This window comes from Magallana gigas, chromosome 4 (genome assembly GCF_963853765.1).
Source record: "Magallana gigas chromosome 4, xbMagGiga1.1, whole genome shotgun sequence".
NCBI lineage: Eukaryota > Metazoa > Mollusca > Bivalvia > Ostreida > Ostreidae > Magallana > Magallana gigas.
The window spans coordinates 31,995,555-32,017,997 of NC_088856.1; the positions used below are offsets into that span (position 1 = coordinate 31,995,555).

The following is a 22,443-nucleotide window of genomic DNA, read 5'->3' on the forward strand; positions in this document are numbered from 1 at the left end:
ACATCTCAGTATATCAGAAATGTGATAATTATGATATGAACACATAATATACTGTGGAATCATTTAAATTCATAGAAGTTAATTCTCGTAGGTTGTGGGATTTTTTATTCCTGGGGATTTAATTCTTGGATGGGTCGGTTTTCAGTTTCAATAAGAAAAGTAACTCTGTCAAAATTTGTTTTCATCGAGGATGTAAATTCGTGGTGGGGGGGCTCCCAAGAAATAAATTCGAAACTTGAGTCACCGAAAATTCTAATAATTCAATAGTATGCTATGATTTTACAGTGCCGTGTTTGATTTTCAATAGCTACACACGGCTGTTCCAAGACACCCCCAACAAATTTTGTCTCCAGCCCCTAACTTATCAGTGAGAAAGACATTAATTGTATTGTAGGTGAATAAAAAAATAAAACGAGCCTTTCAGAAAATTGATTATGTTCCTTTCAGATATTAAATTGTTATTTGTTAAAATTTCTATAGATTTATATATTACATTGTCTGAGAAGTAAAATGACTGTGTTACGTGTTAATCAATCTGTTTTGTTGCAATTATCAATTAGAAAGTTTACAAAGCTATTTAAAAGTCATTTTACCTCATTTGAATCAGTGTTGTCATTATTCTTATACTTCATACACACGCGTCTCTGAAGTCGCAAAAGCGCACGTAATAACCGGCGTAAATAACCACAATATGTAAATTCACACTGTCGCCTTGTGGTTCATTCTTTCTACATGAACATTATTACTTTTGAATATCTATAACAGTATTTACCTGCTTTTCCAAAAAATAAAAAGAGGGTAGGGGATACTGTTTGATAGAATATCACATTCGCTACACAATGTACAATGTATGTGCTAGTTACCTGTACGTATTACACATATGAATTTTGAGTCCAGTGGTACAATGGATCCTTGAAACACATTTTCAATTAGTTCAAAACAATCTAGGAAATTGGCAAAATTCATCTAAAATAAAACCACATGTACCCTATTTACAACCACATTTTATTGATAAAAACATGAATGAACATGATTGCATGTAAGTATGATGAAATTCGTATTGTAATTCATTGATTAATTGAATGAAAAAATTGGAAAATGGCAATCATGTTTGATGTAATCAATCATTGTCACAAATAACAGTATCTATTTCAAAAATTTGATTTTTTTTACATTGCCTATAAAATAGTCGCACACAAATAGATTGTCATTATTGTCCACACATAAACCCCAAGGATACTTCAGATCACAGCTATCAATGTAACGGAGAAACTGTCCTTTCTGATCCAGAATGTGGATACGATGGTTGTTAGTGTCTGTTGTCAGGATATGACATTGACTGTCTGTTGTGATACAATAGGGTTTAAATGGTTTGTTCTTGGTAACTGAGGGATGACCGGTGTATCTCCATCTGAGTTTGCCGCCCTGATTAACCACCACTACTGCACGAAACTCACTGTCAGCTACACAGATGTCATGGTTTCTGTTCTCTCTGATGTATTTAGTATTAGCATTCCCTGAGTACAGAGGTTTACCTTCATCATCAAATTGAATTGTTTGTTTCTCTGTGGATCCCGAGTAGTGGACAACTTTGGATTGAGTGTAATCATCACTGTACATAGTAACCAGGAGATCACCAGTAGAGGTGACACACAGCTGATTAGGCTTCCATCTCTGTAATCTGATCAACTCTTCTGTCTGTCCATTCTTTACTGTATACACTGTCTTTGTTACCCCACTAGTATACAGTAGATCACCATCACTGTCTACAGCTATATCATTGGGGTATTTCCCTGATTTTTTCTGGATTGTCTGAAGGAGTAAACCTTTAGTGTTGAAGCATTTGATATCATTGGTCTCTCCACTCGTCCATATACTACCATCATTCAGACAGGTAACATTGCGTAGTTTTTCATGCCCAGTCTGTATTGTGGTAACAAGCTCCGGTTTGTCCAGTAGTACTCCGACTGAAGTTTTGGGTTGGTTCAATGACAAGTTTTTTTCTTCTGTAGCAGTAGATAACGGGGTGATCTGTCCAAATAAACTATACAGCTTCTCGCGGTTTATTGATTTTGGCATGAATGTTGGCAGTGATACCTGAACCTTGGGCGGAATCTTGCTGAACTCTCTAATCCTAGAGCTGTATTCAATGATTGGAGATACTTCAGTGGATTTCTCGATTTCTTTAATGGCGAGTAGTGTGTGCTTTATGAGAGACTGTATCTGTTTAATTTCATCCAAATGTTTCTGTAGAATGTCTCTGTGTTTCACTTTTATCTCGCTTATTTCAGTTTTCATTTTGTTGATAACGATGTCGATTTCTTTGTGCCATTGCTCTCCTTGTTTGGACATTGTTGTTGTAAGTTTCTCATATCCTCCATCCAGGTTGACAAGCTGATTTTCCAAGTCGCGTGCAATTTCTTCATATGAAGGAGAAATAAGGTTTACTAACTCCTCTGTATCTTTTTCAATATTTTCTTTCTTTGTCTTGTAAACATTTGAAACATCTTCGAAAATATGTCCTCTGTGTTGCTCAGATGCAGTACAAGAAGAACAAACAAAGATGTTGCAATCTTTGCATTGAAATTCACAATTTTTCTGTTGATGTGTTTCACATTTTGGATAAATGAGGGTTGATCTTCGTTCTTGAAAAGGGACAATTTTATGTTTATCATAACCATCTGAGATGTGTTTGCCTATACAAGGTATGCATAGGTTGACATGACAAAAGTCACAGTAGTTGTGTACTATGGCGGTCTCACAAAGGTCACATCGGTGCACATCCTGGGCACTATGACGGGGATCCATGGTTGATCTACAAATAAAAATATATGAAGGTTGAGACTAAGTTTCTATGTTAATGGTGTACATAAAGATGACTTTGTACTTTAATGAAAACAAAAATCTATAGCCGGCTATATAGTGATGTTTTTTTAAATTAAAGTAGTCCGCGTATTGCACTACGTCATAATACGGATTTTACAATATTGGTTCGACTTTTACAAAGCGTTTTTGATACCCGGTATTGATATTGCTCTACATCGCTGTTGTAAACAATGGCAATAATAAGCAATTAGAACGGTAATATATGTATTCTATGAGAGATAGAAATGATAAATGTTGAGAACCTCGATTCTGTTAAAGTAAAATGAAAAACGAAGTTTCTGCTTAACCAGGATCTCAGGTATGCTTATATATTCTTTGTTTTGACCCCCCCCCCCCCCCGAAATTTTTCTTTTTCTTTTACTAAAACCGTTTTAAATTTAGAGACAGAAGCTATTTCGAATTTAATCAATCGTTAATTAATTAATTTTTAAATGATATCTAATATTGTTGACAGATCTAGGCAGAAAACTGTAGCAAAATGCGATTTTTACGGATTTTTTCGTCAGGGTCTACTTGGTTTAAAGCTGAAAAGTAATCCGTCAACATATAATTTATTTTACCAAATCTTTTTTCTAAGATGTCAATCTATAGAATAAACACCATGAATTTAAGTTTGAGTCCATAAATAGTAAAAAAAAAAAAAAATTACCAAACGCGATACTAGCATTGCATATTTTGTATTCTATTTTGACACATCAGGTCCATAAAGCGTACTTACTTACAAAAATGTGCGCAAAATTATTGATGAGATATGGCTTAAATTAATATTTATACTCTATTTTGTATGTTCAGTTCTAATTTTCCCAAAATTGGTAATTATTTTAGGAAAAACGGACGTCTGGCAAATTTCATAACTGTCAATAATTTTAGCAAGGGGTACATGCACCCGTCTAATAGGTGATAACAAACAAACTAGCATGTAAACATACATATTTTCTTTTGTATATGTATTGCTAGAATGTATATTTCTCATTTAAAGCTAAGCTTTTAATTATTGAGCCCATTTAGTGCCGAGTATAGGACTACCTTAAAAGACATAAATTCGAATTATTCCGTCCTTGTTTTTGTTGCAAAGAAAATCTTTGTGAACGTATGTCAACATTGACACCTTACTACATGTAGTAAATATTTTATAAAACATTATTAACCCGTATATTATTATTTGCGTCTAAAAATAGTTCAGTAGTTTGTTTTTTTCTTCAAAATATAAATATATATGCAGTTGCATCAAAAGTGAAAGTAGTTTTAGAGGAGAATGTTATTAATTAAAGTTAGGTATTAGGCCTTTTGTCAAATATTGCTAAACATATATTTGATAACTATTTCATAAACAACTCTCGACGCATGGTGAGTTGATGGAGAAATTCAACGAATACATACCTTGCTCAAATCTATCTACCCAATCTATAAAACATGGCTGTACGGAAGGAATCACCTGACAACGTTAATTCTCTCGAGTTACCTCCCGTACCTCATATTGGGTTAAGGCATATGAGTAGTCTTCAGAACATTTTTGTAACACATGCCTAATCCACATTTTTCTTTTTCTTAGAGTCCTAGGGATAAGTTTGTGAGGAAAGCAACGATACCAAAATTGTTCTCACCCACAACCCGAGAAATCACAACATGTTTAAATCAGCTAAACAGTTTCCCCCCAAAACACTGGATTTATCGTCTTTGTTGCTCGAAAGTTCATTAGTTATAGATTGCAGACATCTCCATGCTTGCAGATGAAGAAGGTAATATGTACATGTAAATAATGTGTTACATTTTGTTGATAAATAATTAATCTGAATACATGTACACTTTGCCTACATGCCAGGAATATTTACATCAATTACCGTTCTCTGTCTTACTCCAAATACGTAAAATTTCCTCCACCGGCTTTTGGAGCATACTCCAAATACACGTACTCCAAAACTTTTATAACCTCGGTTTTTAGAGTCGTACTCAGTGGAGCACATATTCGAAGTACGGAGTACGAGTAAAGACAAAGTTTTATATTTACATCTACCAAGCATAATTTCCTCTATTTCTTACGGAAACTTATAGTTAATTCATAGCTCTATAGAAACAGCCAGAGTGAAATCTACACGCCCTGTTTATCGATTGGTCGAAATCTACAGCGGCTGACAGTGACAGGACTGAAATTGACACTCCCTGTTTATCGATTGGTCTGAACCTACAGCGACCTTAGTAAAATCCCGGACTGCACGAAATAATCATGACGATGCCAGACTAAGTCTCACAGGAGATGATTTGGCTGTTTCTTTTAGCTAACGTACTTTTGTACATTAACAGTAATTTAGTGAATTTTACTAACTTTTCATAATCAGTTTATTAATTAGTTAAAGAAAGATGTTAATATAAACAATAAAATGGTTTCTTTGATGATTCATGCGGGTTATGAAGGTAGCGACATTGCAGGAAAAATATACATAACCCGCTATGTATTTTTCCTGCAATGTCGCTACCTTCATATCCCGAATGAATCACCAAAGAAAGCATTTTATTGTTTAAATAACCTCGGGGCCAGGTGTTTTATATTTCAATTGAACAATGTTGATAATTTTGATTAATTAATTTATTAGTTATTTCAACATAGTATACAGTTACTCACAAACAAAACAATCAAATCTCGATAAAAATATACAGTATTATAATAATAAAAGGTGGAAAAATATCTATACAATTAAAGCAGTTTCGTCACAATTAACAAGTGTACGCGCGATTAGTCACAACCCACTTTAAAAAATAACATTTTAAACTTTAATTGACAAAATAACAATGAGACAAATGCGGATTTCTTTTTCGACATATGTTGAGCATAAATAATGAAAACAGGCTATTAGCACAACAACAGCAGAATAGCGTTGCGTATTTGGAGGAAAGTTTAATTTATTAACTCAGAACCATTTTAACATGGCCTTTGACTTTTGGTAGGATGTAACTATCTATTTCTTGTGTCAAAACAAGTTAAAATGAGGCTGATTTCAAGCGAAATATATACCGACTGCGTAGTCTTCGCTCGAAAGCCAGACAAATCTTGTTGATTTCAGAGAGCCTTGGCTGAATGGCTAGCAATGAAATAGGCCTACGTCACATTGCGTTTGACACGACTACCCAAAGTCCAAGCTCTTGTTAAAATGGTTTTATATCATGAAGATGGTATATTATGAGGTTCAGAGCATATTGTACAATGTGACCAAAAAAAACGGCAGAGGAAAACGTGTTACAATACAATTATAGTAACGTGTATATATATTTAGATAACTATATACATATTTACATATACATGTATGGCTGACAGGCAAGTAAAGATTTCAAGGAGGGCAGACTGATTCATATATTTTGGTAATAAAAATACATGTACAAAGTTTTTTCAGTGTTTTCACATTACTCGAAAACACAATTCCTTGAAATTTTAAAACATTTAGTCTTATACATTAACAGTATTAATTTTATTTTTTCTAATATTTATTTCTGATGTGCATTCTAAAAAGTAATGAAATTCATCTGCATTGGTATGTTTGTTACAGAGTTTACATTATCTTTCATAATCTTTCATTAAGAGTTACATAAGACCATCTGCCTCGTGCTGGTGGTGATTTGTAGAGCAAATTTAAAAATATGCTTGAAAAAAAAATATTCATTTCCCAACAGCTTGTTATTTTTGTACCAGTATTATAAGATTGGTTAAATGTGATATGACAATGCAGGGGAACTGTACATTTTCTCTTTATTCGTCTTTTCATTACCTGCTGAAGTTCTGCAGGTTTTACAATACATGTACCGAGTTCATGACCCCGCCATCACCATAGCAATAGGGTCAGTCTGGCTGCTTCAATTATCTTGAAAGAGAGGCAAGACAAACTCCTTGGTTTCTGATGATGGTTATCTACAGGTACCTCGGAAGAAAAAATTACATGTGCAACTTTTGTATAAAGGTGATGAATTTAAAATGTGAAAAAAAAATGTTTTTTATGTTTTTGTCATATCTTAAAATGTCATACAAAAATAAAACAGATGATTCATGGGTCTATAGAACAATGAGGAAATATAAATGGAACAGACAGACAGACATACAGCAAACTTCATGTCATTCAAATCAAAGCCAACAGATTGAGATACATGCATGTACATCAAAATATGTTATTTTTTCCACAAAAAAAGGTATTGGAATGTACAAGTGTACAAGAAAACTGCAGCTACAGCAAAACATTTTTAAACCACACCCCCACTTTCTCCCCGCCTTAACAAGTAGTTAGCTTGCTGTAAAATAATCAGAATAGTGTGTTATACCCGTTTAAGTTCAGGAAAAAAAGAACACACTTTGTAGCACTATATTGCAGGTTTCATATCACAGAAAAACATTGCTAGTTTTAATACATCGCTTTTTACAAGGAAAAAATATCATTTCTATGTCACAATATTGGTAAATACAGAGAGTTTTTAAAGAGAGTGTTTTAAAAAACACATGAAAACAATGAATGACTATATCTACTTGTTCATGTAAAACTGATCTACAGATTTCTAAATTTACAGCAGGCAATTGAGCAAATGTATTCAGCAAAGTTAATGATTTCAACATCAGTTTATATACCTCTACATGGAAAAGGATTGACCAATTTCACAAACCTAAATCTCATATTTTGCTAAAAATAGGAATGGTCGAATTATAGGCAAGTACAATATCATACATCCATTTTTCCATGTATTACAAAATTTGCAAAAATGGAAGTATATATGTTACCTTGTTTTTTTGGCAACAGTCAATTCGTTTTTAATAGCAAACAATACAGAATACAATTTTTGCATGCTAAATTTTTTGCAATGTAAAAGTGATCATGAAAAATGCAAAAATTTGATATCTTGAGAATAAAAAAAAAAAAAAAGATATGTAAAAAGAACTATGGAATGGCTACAGTAATACGGTGTTACTCATTTGGGTTCAATATAAGTATCACAGAAAGGGGTTACTTTTAGTAATATATGACATCGCACAAAAATCTCAAGGAAAAAATTTGTACATGTACAAATATATATTGCATTAATTCCACTATTGCAATTAATTCCATTATGTCTATTTGAATGTTAGCTTCACAGACCATGCCCACATGCAAGGCATTTCTACGATATTGAGGGGTGGGATCGTGACCTTGATGCCAGTGCCACTAGTTTCCCAAGTCAAGGTCTTATTGCTTCCCACCAAGGCGACACCAGACAGGGAGCTTCCACTGACTGCCCCAAGAACTAATTCGTTGTTGTCAGGCCAGTTTATGAAGAAGGCGTAGGCTGCTTTCTTGTCTGCTTTTGGAGCTGTGTACCTAAAAGAATTCAATAGGGTTTTGTATCATTAATTCCCTTGTAAAAATTTTTAATATTAAAACAACATTAGTAATGTTTTAAAACAGCTCATGCTTTAAATCATAGATACAGGGTCAATTAGTTCCAGAAGAGTTTTCCTTGTTTTAAATATCACTTATTAAATAATCATTTTTTAAAATTCAGAACTGATCTTTTTGGATAAAGCTTATTTAAAGTTTGTATGTGCAAACAGCGGGGGACCAAATTATCTCTACATTAATATATGTATGTTACACATGTAGCCATAAATGTACAGTTAAGAGAATTATTTCTGACCAGTTACCGGGTATACAGGAGAGCAACATACCAAACTTTGGGTGTGACGGTGTCGTTCTGATGGACCCAGGGCTGAGTGGCGTAGATACCCTCTCCGTTCACCTTCAACCAGGACCCCAGCTGACGGAATCGTTCCTCGTAGATTGGGGAAATTGTTCCATAACCAGTTGGTCCGACATTTATGAGAATATTTCCCCCATAGCTGTAAAATCACAAAAATTATTTTTTTTTTTATATTTTCATAGTAATGGTTTTTTCATAGCAACCAATTATCCTCTTCAATGTCTTAATTGAATAACTTAAAGAATATTTTTAAATAATACCTTGAATGTAGCAAATATGCATTCCTGCCTTTTCAATTTTTTTTTAGAAAAGCATCCCAATTAATGCTTATCTTGTACATTAAAAGGAACATCAAAACAGTAACTAAGTCCTGCAATTCTTATCACCTGATTGTGTTGAGCACAGTTTCCAGCAGCTCTTCCATCGAAAGAAAATCTGCAATGCTAGCATCGCGTCTGAACCCCCAGGAGTAGCGATCCAGGGTCATGGCATTCTCCCACTTCCTCTTCTGTAGCTTGCCTGTGGAAAAAAAAAATTAAAAATCAGATATATTTCAAACTAATGAATTCAGTATGAGTTCATATAATTTAAAATTATGATATAACACATCCCCATTTTTCACTTTACCAGGATTAAATCGGTCATCACAGGAGAGAAATCCGCCATGCTTACACCTGCTGTCATAACCCCAGCGGTCATTGACTACCACAGTGTCCTTTACAGGGCTAAAAATAACACACAAATTTTTAACAATCAATGACAAATCATAGATTAAAAACACAGCGAAAGAATAGAAAAGATGTTCTCCAAATGATCTAGCTATTATAGTGTTTTGGATTTGCTGAAATTGACTGGCTTTGAATTCTGGTTACAAAAGTAATAGTGCACCTGTCGTTGTAGAGCCAGGCAAGGAAGTTGGTGGCGTTCCAGTAGGAGCTGAGGGCTTCCCAGTCTCCGTCCGACCAGATCACGTCCGGTCGGTACATGTCCACAATCTCGTACAGCTCGGCCATACCCTTCTCCTGGACGACAAGAATTATACAAAACAAAGAGTGATAAAACAATAGGTGAACATCAACACATTAAATGTTAGAATGATATGTAACCAATAACAACAGAACAAATGGACAACAAATCCTCAAATGTAAGAAGGTGCATTCATGTATAAGTAAGACAACAGGTGGACAACAACATGTAGAATGTAACTATTCATAACAAGCAACAACATACATGTACTTGTATCCTAATGACAAACAATCAACCTCAATGGAATTAAGTACCCAAGGCATCATAATCCCCCCCACCCCCCAAAATAAAAGTACACTAGTATATAAATGATCTGACCTCTCATATTTAAAAAAGTTTAAAATATACCAGCATTGTAAATTAATTTATGGTTGATCACTACAGTTTCATCAGAAAACCACCGATTTCTTATGCATGTCAAATACGTAAATTAGATTTTGCAAAAAGGAGCAAAGTTAAGTAATAAATGTTGAATTAAAGAGACTGAAGTCATGTACAGCAATGCGATCAATAAATCATATGATATTAAAGCAATATGAGCTGCATTTATCATGTTGAATTTTTTTTTATACTAAAATGTTCTTTTCTACTAAAATGACAAAAATATCATGGTTTTAAAATTTTCTTTTAACCATATTTTTGTGGAAAGGCCGTTAAGAAGCCTTATTTGGAGCAAAATTGAATTATTGTTGTCCTGTACAAAAATTGATTTGCTATATATTCCTTAGAATAGCAATATTTCCTTTGACAACAATTAATGATTTTTTCAAATCTTATTTATCATAAAAGTTTAAGTTATATGCAGACTTATCATACTAGCAGGTTTTTGCAGCAAAATGAAATTCTAAACAAGTGAAAAGCTGTCAATGTGACAGCAAACCGGGTTTTCTATTATGTAAACTGTATCCATAATCCATGTCAACCCGTATCCAGTGAAATGGAGTACCCTACATTTGTATATGCAACATTTTGCCAAAAAATGATTAAGTTCAAAAGCTAGTATTTTTTTCATAAATTATCGGAAATCAAAATCCTCGCAATATGCACACCTCTGATATATGTACAATTGATCTGCAAAAGAGCAACTTCCTATCTTGAGAACTGTAGGAGGAGTTATCCGTACAATGAGGGTACCCTATATGCAATATTTTGCCAAAAAATGACTAAGTTCAAAAGCTGGTATTGTTTCGATAAATTATTGGAAATCAAAATCCTAGCAATATGCACACCTCTGATATATGTACAATTGATCTGCAAAAGAACAACTTCCTATCTTGAAAACTGTAGGAGGAGTTATCCGTACAATGAGGGTACCCTTTTGGCAGCCGCCCACCCGCCCGCCCGCCATTTTCACCATTTTAATAACCGGATTTTTCCGTTGGAAAACCCAGTTAAAAATACAGCTCATATTGCTTTAAAACATGTAAGTCAAAAGAATGACAATAACATACAATGTACCTTGACAAATCTCTGTGTGGTGTAATTGTTGGCTTTGTCCTGTAGATACAGAGGATTAAACCACTCAAACAGAGAGTGATAGATCCCAAAGTGTACATCACTACCGGCCAGGTAGGCAAATATGTACTCTGAAATTTAACAAATTATTTACTATTATCACTTATTACCTCAATACAAATATTTCATTACTAACAACTTAGATATTGGAGATAAAGTCACTACATTTTTAAATCACTACTTTTAAAAAAAAAAAAAAAAAAAAAAAAAAAAAAAAAGAAGAAAGTTTAAATTTGATTTTCTTGCTATTTTGAAATGCTACATGCTAAAACATATTTTTACACGCTAGTTTGATAACAGAGAAAGAGGAACCACCTACTGATGAGATCTTTGTTGGGACCTACATCCACAGAATTCCAGTTAAAGGAGTACTTGGATGGATACATGGTGAACCCCTCATGGTGTTTGGTACTCAATACAACATACCTTCAAGAAAAAAAATAATTACTACATTAAATGTAATATAATTGCCACCTGGTTAACAAATATGGAACAACAATCAGTCAACTAAATGCATCTCAGTAGCTCGGTGGTTAAAGCTCTGACTAACTACACCCTATGACCATGGTTCGGTGAGATTCACCTTTTTACCACCTGTTACATTTGGCTTCCAATGTGTTGAAAAGCCATTGTCGTTCCCTATGAATATATACTTGGTGCATTTCCTGAACACTAAGAATTCTGGGACAAGTTTCAGTATAGTAAATTATGTTAACAGATGCAACTGTCAGCAAGTACATCAGGTCTCAGTCAGAAGCATAGTGGTAATAAAACACTGGGAATGTCAGACACTGTGTTCGAGCCCTGGTTAGGCTTAACATTTCACCATCTGTTACATAATCAAAACTTTTATCAATTCTTCGTTGATAGTAAAACTGATCTACAACCTCAAAGTACATCAAATAAAATCACACAATTTCTCCCCTTGAACAACAACTCTGAAAATGCAGCTTTCCTACAATTCTTCAATGTGTAAACTCGCTGAAGCATGTCATAGTGAGTGAAATTTGATTAAATTGGTCATTTATAAGATCAATTAAATTATTTCAGTAATAAATATTTTTAGAATTATTTTGTTCAAATTACAGAAAGTCAATGTCACTATAAACTCACCACGCATTCGATGTATTACGAGTCTGTTCCCATAGAATGGTGAGAAAGTATTTTTGAATATATTTTTTTATCTGATTAATATATTTTATGACTTTATGATATTTTATGATTTTGGAGAAATGTAATTCATGTACATATCATAAGAGTTACCTCCCGCTAAATGTTTAAAATACAATTATAGTAAGATAATGTAAAAAAATTATCTTGATGGAAATACATATATATTGTACTAATGTTATACTTTGATATAAATTATATTATTGTTTTATGATATTTCAGGGCTTAAAATATACATTGCAAATTTTAAAGTCACTGTGTCCGAATAAAACGAACCATACAGAAATCTTTGTTGTCAATTACTTTAAACAAAGACTGTAACAATAAACTCACTTTGCACCAGAACTTTTGATGATATCGACCCATTTAATTGGATCGTAAAATTCGGCCTTAAACTCTGCTGCAAAATCGGCATAGGTAAAAGTCGGAGGATAGAACTGTTCCATCAACTTGACAACCCTGGGGTCTGGTTTCGGACCTTTCCATGAATACCAAAACCATTCGTTAGAGTAACTCGGAACCGAGTAAACTCCCCAGTTGATGAACATGCCTATCTTAACGTCATCGTACCAAGCCGGTAGAGGACGGGAGTCAATGGAGTTCCAATTTGGTTCATATTTTACGCCAAGGCACGTTTGAGAAGATAATGCAGCGACAACGAGTAAAACGACAGACTTCATCTTCTGTTGTTTATAAACTTGTGTGATGACTTGTGTCATGGGTCGGAGACCTCTTACAAGTATCAACGCCAACAGTCATTCAACGTAATGTTAGAAGTAGTAGAAGTAGAAAACGAAACCAGATTTAATGATGTCGGCTCTCCGAGCCCGATGTACCTATACGTTTCAAATCCGGGATATTTCTATGGGTCGGAACGACATGTACATCAACTAAATCAGGGACGTATAAACGTTACAGGTTTTGGCATTCACGATTTTATGTCCTGTTTTTTTTTATGGAAAACTGCTGAATCGCGAAAGTACATGTAAGTACTCACGTAAAATAAGGAATCAACAGTATGTGGTCTGAAGAATGATTTCATTTCTTTAACAAAAGATTATTTTTTTATGTGTGATGTAAATATATATAAATGCGCTTGAAAAAAAAAGGTAAAGCAGACATATAAATTAATATTATAGCAAAATATATCTGTAAAACTTCACCAAATCATAGCCAATTTGGAGCAATTTATAAGCTAATAAGCTATAAAAAAAAATAATATCGAGAAAAACAGAAATACATGTAGTTAATCAAATGTGTGTGCAAATAGAGTATAATAAGAGATTATTAAAAATAATGTGAAAATTAAATTAAGGAAAAGGTATAAAAACTATACGCGATGAAAATGACACGTTATAAATTTTACGCTTTTCAGACAACGTTATGACGTTAGTCATATTTGTGACGTTATTTCTCTATTTTGTCAAAAATGTCATAAGCACCATTTTCTCATGGGCGCTATAGAATAACATCTTAGGAGAAAGGTTTGGTAAAATAAATCATATGTTGACGGATTTCTTTAAACCGAGTACACATCACATTTTACTACAGCTTTCTGCTTAGATCTGTTAACAATGTTAGATATCATTTAAACTGCTTTAATACACTGATTTCTATCGCGTGTGCCGACTATATTCATGTAAGACTTAAAGTAGTGTTTGATCTGTATTGTTACAAGTTTAGCTTTTTAAAAAGCTTACTGTCTTAAGAGCGAACTCTAAACAGCAATTAGTTATCATACTGACATAGACAATTTAATTCTTTTTAATATAAATCTCACCTTCCTCTACATAGCATGGCGAGTGAACATTCATTCATTTATTTCAATCTCAACACCATTGCACAATGGTACACAGAGATTATAATGATACAATGTGTGGCATTTTTTAATAATTAACAATGCATGCGTAAGCGAGAGAGAGAGAGAGAGAGAGAGAGAGAGAGAGAGAGAGAGAGAGAGAGAGAGACACAGAGAGAGACAGAGAGAGAGAGAGAGAAACATATACAACTCTGACTCGTTAATACAAATGTGAAGTATGGGGGTTCTAACCTGGGGAGTATTTTTTATTTATTTTTCTAAAAAAAACACATAATTTTCTCAAAGAACAGTGTTTTCTACTTGCCATTATAAATTTAAAACTAATAGCATTTTTTATTTTTATATTTATATTTGATAAGCATTGATTGCGTTCTTGCTGCAACGAGTTACAGCTAAGTATGTAGTGAAATTCATCTCCTATTTCGCACTTATTGCAATGAGCATAGAATCATTCATGTCTAGGAATATTTGCCCAACGTCCCAGCGTTTCAAATGGTGAAACATTTTTATGTCATTATGTGTCTTTTAAGCCTGCATGTCTAAAATTGAGAAATGCGTACACGAGCTTAATTGTCAGTTGATATCGTCTATATTATAGTAAAAGAGATCTTAGGAAACAGTCTGGGCGGATTCCGCAGCATCCAGCGTTTTGTTTAACAAATAATACATGTACATGTAGTTTTACCTATCTAAGGTGCAAACAAATTTACCTAAATTTAGCCATACCACATCATTTTTTTTTTTACATTTTTGTATTTGAATAAAAAAAAGAAAGAAAAGAAAAGCAAATAATTTCAGTAGATATTATAAATGTAGAATATGGCTTTCATTTCAACTAGTTGGACCTGAAAATCAAAGGCCGAATTTCATTTAAAGCAATTTGTATTGCTTTTTCGTTTTCTCATTTTTTATGATTTGAAATCTACGAAATTTGTTTAGTCGTACGTGGAAAATATCTTCCTTGCGCCGAACAGCATTTTAACCAATGAAATAAATGTACATTTTCACATCATGTATTTTCTACCAATCACAAAGGAGGGGAAGTGCACAACCCGGAACTTTATACCGCCTTCCAAGGAAGACGGTAACAACTCGAGCGGTCCTTGCCACAAACGAAAAACACCGTTTTTCTAACACACACCAATTTATTCAGGATGGCAAAATATATCAATATCACAACACAGACTAAGATGCTGACCATTCCAACCAATACAACCTAAGACCCGGGGCTATCATCGTTTTAAATAGTCGTCATTAAAAAAAATGCTACTACTAGTAGATCTCGTATATGCAGGATTTGTCGTTCTCAAGCTCAACATCAACAATAAACAGCGTATAAGAATTGTACTGAATTAATAAATAATAAATGCATAAACTTGCGCCGATCCGGCTCCACCGTCACCAAAATTTTAAAATCCCCCAACTCGTTTCTCAACTCAAATCCTTTAAAGGAAAGTACATAAAATTGAGGTCAAACCTCAGATTTGAGGCTGAGTATTGACTTGAGGAAAGTTGGTGACGGCGGGCCTGGACAGCTAAACTCGACACATGCAGTCCAATTCTATCTGGTAAATTACACACACCCTCTTTGTACAAATTATGCTACATGTAATTAAGTCCTCATTATTTCCACTAAACTGTAAATAATCTAGTCGGTCTTATCTGGACAACTCGTTATATATAAACGAATGACCTATTTGAACTTATGAATTAAGAAAATCGGAACAGCAATGATACGGATTTTGAACAACTCGTAATTCTAAACTTGAAACAGTTCAAATAAATATATAACAGTTCCTTTTATAGAACACAACTAATAACTAAAACTATAACACTTAAAAGACGGGTCTACATGTTGCTATACTATACAGATTCTGTCAGGACGACGAAGTCCTAATAAAAATTAGCATCGTCTACGACCAGGTTCATCTTGTTTATCTACGTAACTACGGTATACCGTATATGGAGTTCTCTGAGGAGTGTTCAACCGAACGGGATGTGATCAAGTGATGATGCTGCTAGAACTAGCTTATATTTATAAGCTTCTCCAACCAATGAGTACTTGTCCTTTTCTGTCCGGACACAAACAACCAATCAAAAGTCTGTACGGATTTTTGGACATTCCGGACATGTATCCTAATTTCCGAACAAGCATATTTAAATGATAAATAAACATTTTATTCCTATATAAAGCATTGTCCAGATTAATTTAATAACACGGATACATATTTATAGGTCAAAATACGCATAGAGCTTTAATACACATCCTTGCAATATTTTACACTAAAGGGATTTTGAAGTTAAGCGCCTTCTGAAGTAGTGCGCGTAGCGATACACTTAATAAACACGGAAGTTCGCTACAAAGAGATTATAGTTCATCAATCGAGGCGACAGATAAAAGCAATCACTGATCATACTGAGGTAAAAAAAATACGGGTAAATATCATAGTGGTCAGCATCTAAATATCATATTACATGATATAATAAAGCAAAAAACAATGTTGATCTCAATAACACAAAAATAAGTGTCAGAATACGTTTGCATGTCGATGAGTGAAGCGGTCCGTCAAACACCATGAAGTTTGTGAGCGGTAAAATGACGATTATCTCGCGGAAAGAGCATTAAAATGGCATGAAACTGAACAGGGTAATTAATCTGGTAAATATAAACATGTTTAAAACATTTATCATGTATTTACTCGATCTAATTACAGGCCAAAACTGATAATTTGATCTCGTAAAAATGTAAACAAGGTACGGGGGTAGAGTCAAAACACGAACGATAATTCAGAACATGTTAACATTAATATTTTGGTAAATCACGTCCGTGAAAGGTTCCGACGGGTAAGTAACGAATGACTGAACATGATATGAGGCATTTTAACTAGAATTACATTTCTGAAGTAATACACAATGATATATTAATAGAATTATTAATCGATCATAGATGATCATATCACAGTATGGCATTTTAATTCATGCTGATGCAAATCCGTGAGAATAAAGTGAAGTAAAATTTATTTTGTATATTACTATGTGCATACTCTTTTAAATTTATCATTTTTTACAAAAAGAATACATGTAGCTAACATTAAACTTAAAATTTTCAAAAACCACGAACATAACTTTTTTGTGGTCATGCTTGAAGTTTGTTCTTTAAGTTCCTTTTTTTTTAATTTTGATGTACATGCATATAGACGAACATGTAGAAGGTAACCACTAAGAGAACTCCAGTGTTCCAAAAAAAAAATGTATAGAAATTTTAAATCTAAAATACGAAAAAAAAAAACATACGGTTTAGCCATTAATTTTTTCAACAACATTTTGATTTTTCTACGACCATTCAGTGGCAGGCACAATTTTAAAATGCAATGATTTTATTTACGCAACTACTGCCGATAACAGTTTTTCTTGCTTATTTTTTAAAGGATATTACAACTTCGGATATTTTGTTCTCAAGTGTAAGCGATCATCTTAATATTTCCACTGTTCCTTTCAGCAACAAAGAGGTTGTTTCTGGTATCAACACATAAACGAAAAGGACCATCCGATAGGTCAGATGTGATGTAGCGAAGAATCTCTCCGTTCTGATCTAGAATGTGGATTTTGTGGTTGTCACTGTCTGCTATCAAAATACGGCATTGGCTGTCTGTAGTAATGCCGTCTGGTTTGAGTGGCTTGGATGATGAGTGAGAACCAGTATATCTAAAACGGAGATCCCCTGTCTGATTGACCACCACCACCGCGTTAGCGTCCGTGTCTGCTACACAGACATCCAAGTTCCTGTTCTCACTGACGTAAAGCTTCCAGCTTCTTGTCGAATAAAGAGGGTTGCCCCTGTCATCAAGCTGAATTGTTTGCTTTTCTTCGCAGCTGTCTGTATAACGGACAACTTTAGATTGTTTCCTATCCTCGCTGATCATGGTCAGCAACAGACCATCCAGAGATGTACTGCAGACACAGCAAGGGGTCCAACCCCGAAGTCTGATCAGCTCTTTTATATGCTTTTTCCTCATTCTGTTAACGGTTTTTGAACCTGGGTCTGAGTACACGAGATACCCTTTCTTTGTCGTCGTTATGTCCCACGCGTCATTCCTTGATCTGGTTTTGACCGACTTCAGAAGTTTCCCATCGAGATTGTGCAGCTCCATGATTTTGCCCTGGACAGTTGTCCAGATTTTATCGTCACCGAAACAGCTTACACTTCCAAGACTTCCATCATCATTCTCGGTTGCAATGGTTTTGATAATTTTTGTTTTACGAGGTAAAGAGTTTGTCACGATATGGCCGTCGTCATCCTGTGTGACACTTGAGAACGTGACAAAACCGAATTTGTTGTACAGTTCGGTTTTATCTATTCGATGTGCAACATACTCGGGAAGTGGGAGTGTCTTAGTAGATGGAAGTTTTTTGAATTCAGCATTCCTTGATTCGTATCCACCAGCAATAAAGTCTTTACTAGTGTCCAGCAGTTTTTTCAGATACGAAATATGCTCTTCTATCTCAGCCAGTTTGCTAGAAATTCTATTTTCCTGGTGTTCTATAGTAGAAATGTGTTTGGATTTAAATTCAGTAACACGCGATTTCTCATATCTAGCAATCTCATTGACAACTTTCAACCAGTTTTCTTTATACCTGGTTATGGCTTTATCAACCCTTTCATAATGTTTCTCAACGCTGGTCTTTTCAGATTGCAAACCAAGCCCAATTTTCATGTATAAAGGATGAATCTTGTTCTCCAATTCTTCCAAATCCTTTTTGATTTTTTTCCTCTTCGCTTTTGATTCAACAGCAAATTTTTCGGTATATGACACGACTTTGTGGGATTTGGATAAATGAGATAGGTGCTTCCCAACACATTCATTGCAGAAACTTTGCTTACAAGGCACACAGTAACTCTTTATGCCAGACCCATTGCAAAGTTCACACAGTACAACGTGTTGGGCACTGAGTCGTAGATCCGGCGCTGCATCATCTGCAAATTTTTAAAAAGTCACGTATATTAGAAAGAAAAAAGGGAGAGAGAGCGAGAGCGAGCAATGTACCGATCTGGGGTCACTGCCAGACTTCAAAATATTTTTGGTAAATAGTTATGCCAATCAATATTAGAGGCCACTGGAGATTCCGATTTCGTATCAATAGACTTAATACTTTCGTTTTACTTTGTCGATCAATACCAGTGTTGAAGCTATTGATAACCCTAGGCCTACTCTGCATAAAATGAAAGTACATGTACAGCTAACAGATTCCGTATTGACTTAATATGCAACTGCTTCTTAAACATCCAAACGAAAATCATTAACAATTATGTTTCCTTTCATACGTTTTAAGGGATACTTTTTGTTTTGTTTTTGTTTTAACCTTTAACCTGTATATTCTACTATTCATTTCAGTTTGTTATAAATAATTAAGCAATATTTTGCCTTGTTCTTACTTCGATGACTGAGTTCTAAGTCTTCATCTTCGCTCTCTTCTTCATCCGTCTCGCTTTCTTCCTCAAAATCATCCTCGTATGAATAATAATCCTCCGAATCCGTATCACGTTCTGCCATCTTCGAAAGTTTTTTATTTTATTTATACTTCCGGGTTCTGTTTCCAATAGCTACACAATACATGGCGGTGTCGTTTAATAAAATTACCAAAGTTTATTTAGTTCCGACTATTTATAATACATTTTAGCTGAAGCCCGACTCTTTATAGTACATGTTAACATATAGGAGACAGAGAGTCAGGAATATGATCGTACAGGACGCAAGTACCTTAATCAAATAGAATTAGACTACGTCATGTCATTATATGACTGTCATTTGAAGACAAAGAATATGTAACTTGAATCCCATTGTTGGTAGCTGTTTTTATAAGTTAATACTGCCTGTCTTGAAAAGTTGTCCGAGTGTAGTTTAAAAGGCCTATAAAATGGGTAACCGCATATCATAAATCATAATTGTTCAAAACGATTGTTGAACGAACACAAACGTCAGCCTGAAGATGAAGCTTACAATAGCTGTAATTCTTTTCACTGGGAAGGGGTTTGAAGACATTCTGATAACGTTGAGGAGAATGTTCCTGTCAAATCTATTTTGCTCAATACAACGGTCTTTATTTGTAGAATGTTAATTAAAGGTGGGCGTTACAAAGGTAATACAATTACTCCTTATTTGGGGTACTTTTTTACTTCAAACTTGATATATATATTATTGATATTGATTCATCTATTATTTAGGAATATCGAATAATCCTTTAACAGAAATTCTGACAGTGTTGATTTTTGTTTTGTTGAAGAAGGCTATAATCGGATTAGAGAAATTTGAAGTTGTATGATGCAAATCAACGTGCTTTTTTACTTCAAGAACCCGGGTCATTATATATATATATATATATCACAAAAATTAAATGACATTCTGCTATATGCCAACTGTTACCGATTTGTTGATCATATTAATCTTTATTGGGATTCTCTAACTTCTTTATCATTGGACCTATATCATCAGATTATTCAATATTCTGCTTGACCGATTTTAAACATTTGATCTATCGTCAGCACTTATTATTAAAACAGTTACTGTTACCATTGCGTCAATGCGAGATTCAATAGCTGAATGAAATAAATGAAATTGACCAGACAGTAATTAAAACTTACTTTGCACCAGAACTTTTGATGATATCCACCCATTTTAGTGGGTCGTAAAATTCGGCCTTGAACTCTGCTGCAAAATCGGCATATGTAAAGGTAGGTGGATAAAACTGCTCCATCAACTTGACAACGCTTGGAATCGGCTTGGGACCTTTCCACCAATACCAAAACCATTCATCGTGATAACTGGGTACTGAGTAAACTCCCCAGTTGATGAACATGCCTATCTTAACGTCATCGTACCAGGCGGGCAGAGGACGGGAGTCAATGGAGTTCCAGTTTGGTTCATATTTTACACCAAGGCATGTCTGAGAAGATAATGCAGCGACAACGAGTAAAAAAACAATAGACATAAAATTATGCATAACGCAAGCTTACACCTCCTTGTTTACATGCAAATCGAAATCATATGATTAAAAGGATTTCCGAGCCCGATCTCTTTAAACGGCAATCTACCCGTGGTATTTCGACCCGAAAGGTGTATAAAAACGTCGAGTTGCTCTTTAGATTCTTCAGATTGAAAAAGCACCTCCAGGCACGTAGCATCGGGGGGGGGGGGGGGGGGCCAGGGGGGCCTGCCCCCCCCCCCCACTTTTTCTCGCATCAACAAATTTTTTAAAATTTACATATATAAAAAAATGAATAATAATGGAGTTGGCCCCCCCCCCCCCACTTCTTTGGAAGTAATTAAAAAATTGATATGAAAATAAGGAAATGAGGAGTCAAATTGTAGTTACCCCCCCCCCCCCCCCCGGATTAGGAATTTCATGATTTGAAGGGAAAAATAATTTTGGTAGGGAAATTTTTTTTTTTGGAAGTATAGTTTAGTCTAACCCCCATCCCCCCCCCCTGCCCCCGCACGGATTAGGATTTTGTAGATTTTTGGAAACTTTAAATTTCCGTTTTGTTTTTTTTTTTTGCTTGTCAAGATATTTTGGATGGGTCTGCCCCCCCCCCCCCCCACCCCACTTTCAAAAACGATGCTACGTGCCTGACCTCTCAGCTTTCTTGTACCAATTTGAAGAAAACTTGATTACTAACATGCAGTTTGAGGGGCATGCATATGGTTATGATTTAGGTTCATCATTTTCAAGTTTCTTTTTTCTCTCTTTTAATCAAGACATTTCATTTGCCATTACACTGCAAAAATATTTACGCAAAGAAAACTATTTTAAACATTGTATTTGTAGCAAGCAGAGAAAGAAGTAATTTATAAATATTCGAATTTTTTACTCAAAATTGTGGAAAAGTTAAATCTTCGAGAGAACGTCCTGTAATGTTGTGGCCATCTGAAAACACAGTTATAACTTCTCAATCAGATATGCATTACATTAGTGGGTTATTTTTTTTATAAATCACCAAGAACTTAAAAATTTAAGAAACAACCAACTATGGACATCGATTTTATTCGACATCTATTTAGTGTTGCAATTCACAAAACGAGTACAATAAGTACAAAACGAGGAATAACAATTAACTACTAATCACATAACAATGGAACAATTTTGATTTTTTTAACACAAAAGTACGGACCACAATGTTTTAAGAACGGTTTGATATTAATTCACAAAAATACATTCAGCCAGTGTTACTGATTATTAAGAGTAAAAATCAGCAAGCATCGAGCATTTTGTGAAAAATATGGAAAGTGACATAAAAACAATAATGATAAAAACACATATAAAGA

At 34.4% G+C, this 22,443-nt stretch overlaps 3 protein-coding genes across 4 annotated transcripts; all 3 read right to left on the reverse strand.

Annotated features, from left to right (window-relative positions):
- Positions 1 to 813: 813 nt before the first annotated feature.
- Positions 814 to 4,417, reverse strand: LOC117682216 (tripartite motif-containing protein 2-like). The gene is made up of 2 exons (XM_066082112.1): positions 4,267 to 4,417; positions 814 to 2,815 (listed from the first exon to the last, which is right to left on the reverse strand). Exon 2 carries the CDS (start codon positions 2,806 to 2,808, stop codon positions 1,147 to 1,149), a length of 1,662 nt encoding a protein of 553 aa, XP_065938184.1. The 5' UTR covers positions 2,809 to 2,815; positions 4,267 to 4,417; the 3' UTR covers positions 814 to 1,146.
- Positions 4,418 to 5,636: 1,219 nt separating this feature from the next.
- LOC105321133 (alpha-L-fucosidase) lies at positions 5,637 to 21,155 on the reverse strand. 2 transcript variants are annotated; one of them, XM_034449397.2, is made up of 8 exons: positions 20,763 to 21,155; positions 11,453 to 11,559; positions 11,077 to 11,204; positions 9,481 to 9,614; positions 9,220 to 9,317; positions 8,979 to 9,111; positions 8,561 to 8,731; positions 5,637 to 8,213 (listed from the first exon to the last, which is right to left on the reverse strand). In XM_034449397.2, the coding sequence occupies exons 1-8, from the start codon at positions 21,119 to 21,121 to the stop codon at positions 7,970 to 7,972; spliced, it is 1,374 nt and encodes a 457-aa protein (XP_034305288.2). In that variant the 5' UTR covers positions 21,122 to 21,155; the 3' UTR covers positions 5,637 to 7,969. The 2 variants fall into 2 exon arrangements, with proteins under 2 accessions (XP_034305288.2, XP_034305289.2); XM_034449398.2 differs by lacking the exon at positions 20,763 to 21,155 and adding an exon at positions 12,637 to 13,121.
- On the reverse strand, positions 17,549 to 19,993 carry LOC136269473 (uncharacterized). The gene is made up of 2 exons (XM_034449396.2): positions 19,557 to 19,993; positions 17,549 to 19,097 (listed from the first exon to the last, which is right to left on the reverse strand). Exons 1-2 carry the CDS (start codon positions 19,672 to 19,674, stop codon positions 17,578 to 17,580), a joined length of 1,638 nt encoding a protein of 545 aa, XP_034305287.2. The 5' UTR covers positions 19,675 to 19,993; the 3' UTR covers positions 17,549 to 17,577.
- Positions 21,156 to 22,443: the final 1,288 nt, after the last annotated feature.

What these genes read in the sequence shown, in the direction of transcription:
- LOC117682216 (XM_066082112.1), bottom strand. Translation starts at nt 2,808, where the DNA reads ATGGATCCCCGTCATAGTGCCCAGGATGTGCACCGATGTGACCTTTGT.
- LOC136269473 (XM_034449396.2), bottom strand. Translation starts at nt 19,674, where the DNA reads ATGGCAGAACGTGATACGGATTCGGAGGATTATTATTCATACGAGGAT. An exon ending in CTTAGAACTCAGTCATCGAA is followed by an intron (nt 19,098 to 19,556) that starts GTAAGAACAAGG and finishes AAAAATTTGCAG; the next exon opens with ATGATGCAGCGCCGGATCTA.
- LOC105321133 (XM_034449398.2), bottom strand. Translation starts at nt 13,022, where the DNA reads ATGACACAAGTCATCACACAAGTTTATAAACAACAGAAGATGAAGTCT. An exon ending in GCCTGGCTCTACAACGACAG is followed by an intron (nt 9,318 to 9,480) that starts GTGCACTATTAC and finishes TGTTATTTTTAG; the next exon opens with CCCTGTAAAGGACACTGTGG. An exon ending in TGATGACCGATTTAATCCTG is followed by an intron (nt 9,112 to 9,219) that starts GTAAAGTGAAAA and finishes TTTTTTCCACAG; the next exon opens with GCAAGCTACAGAAGAGGAAG.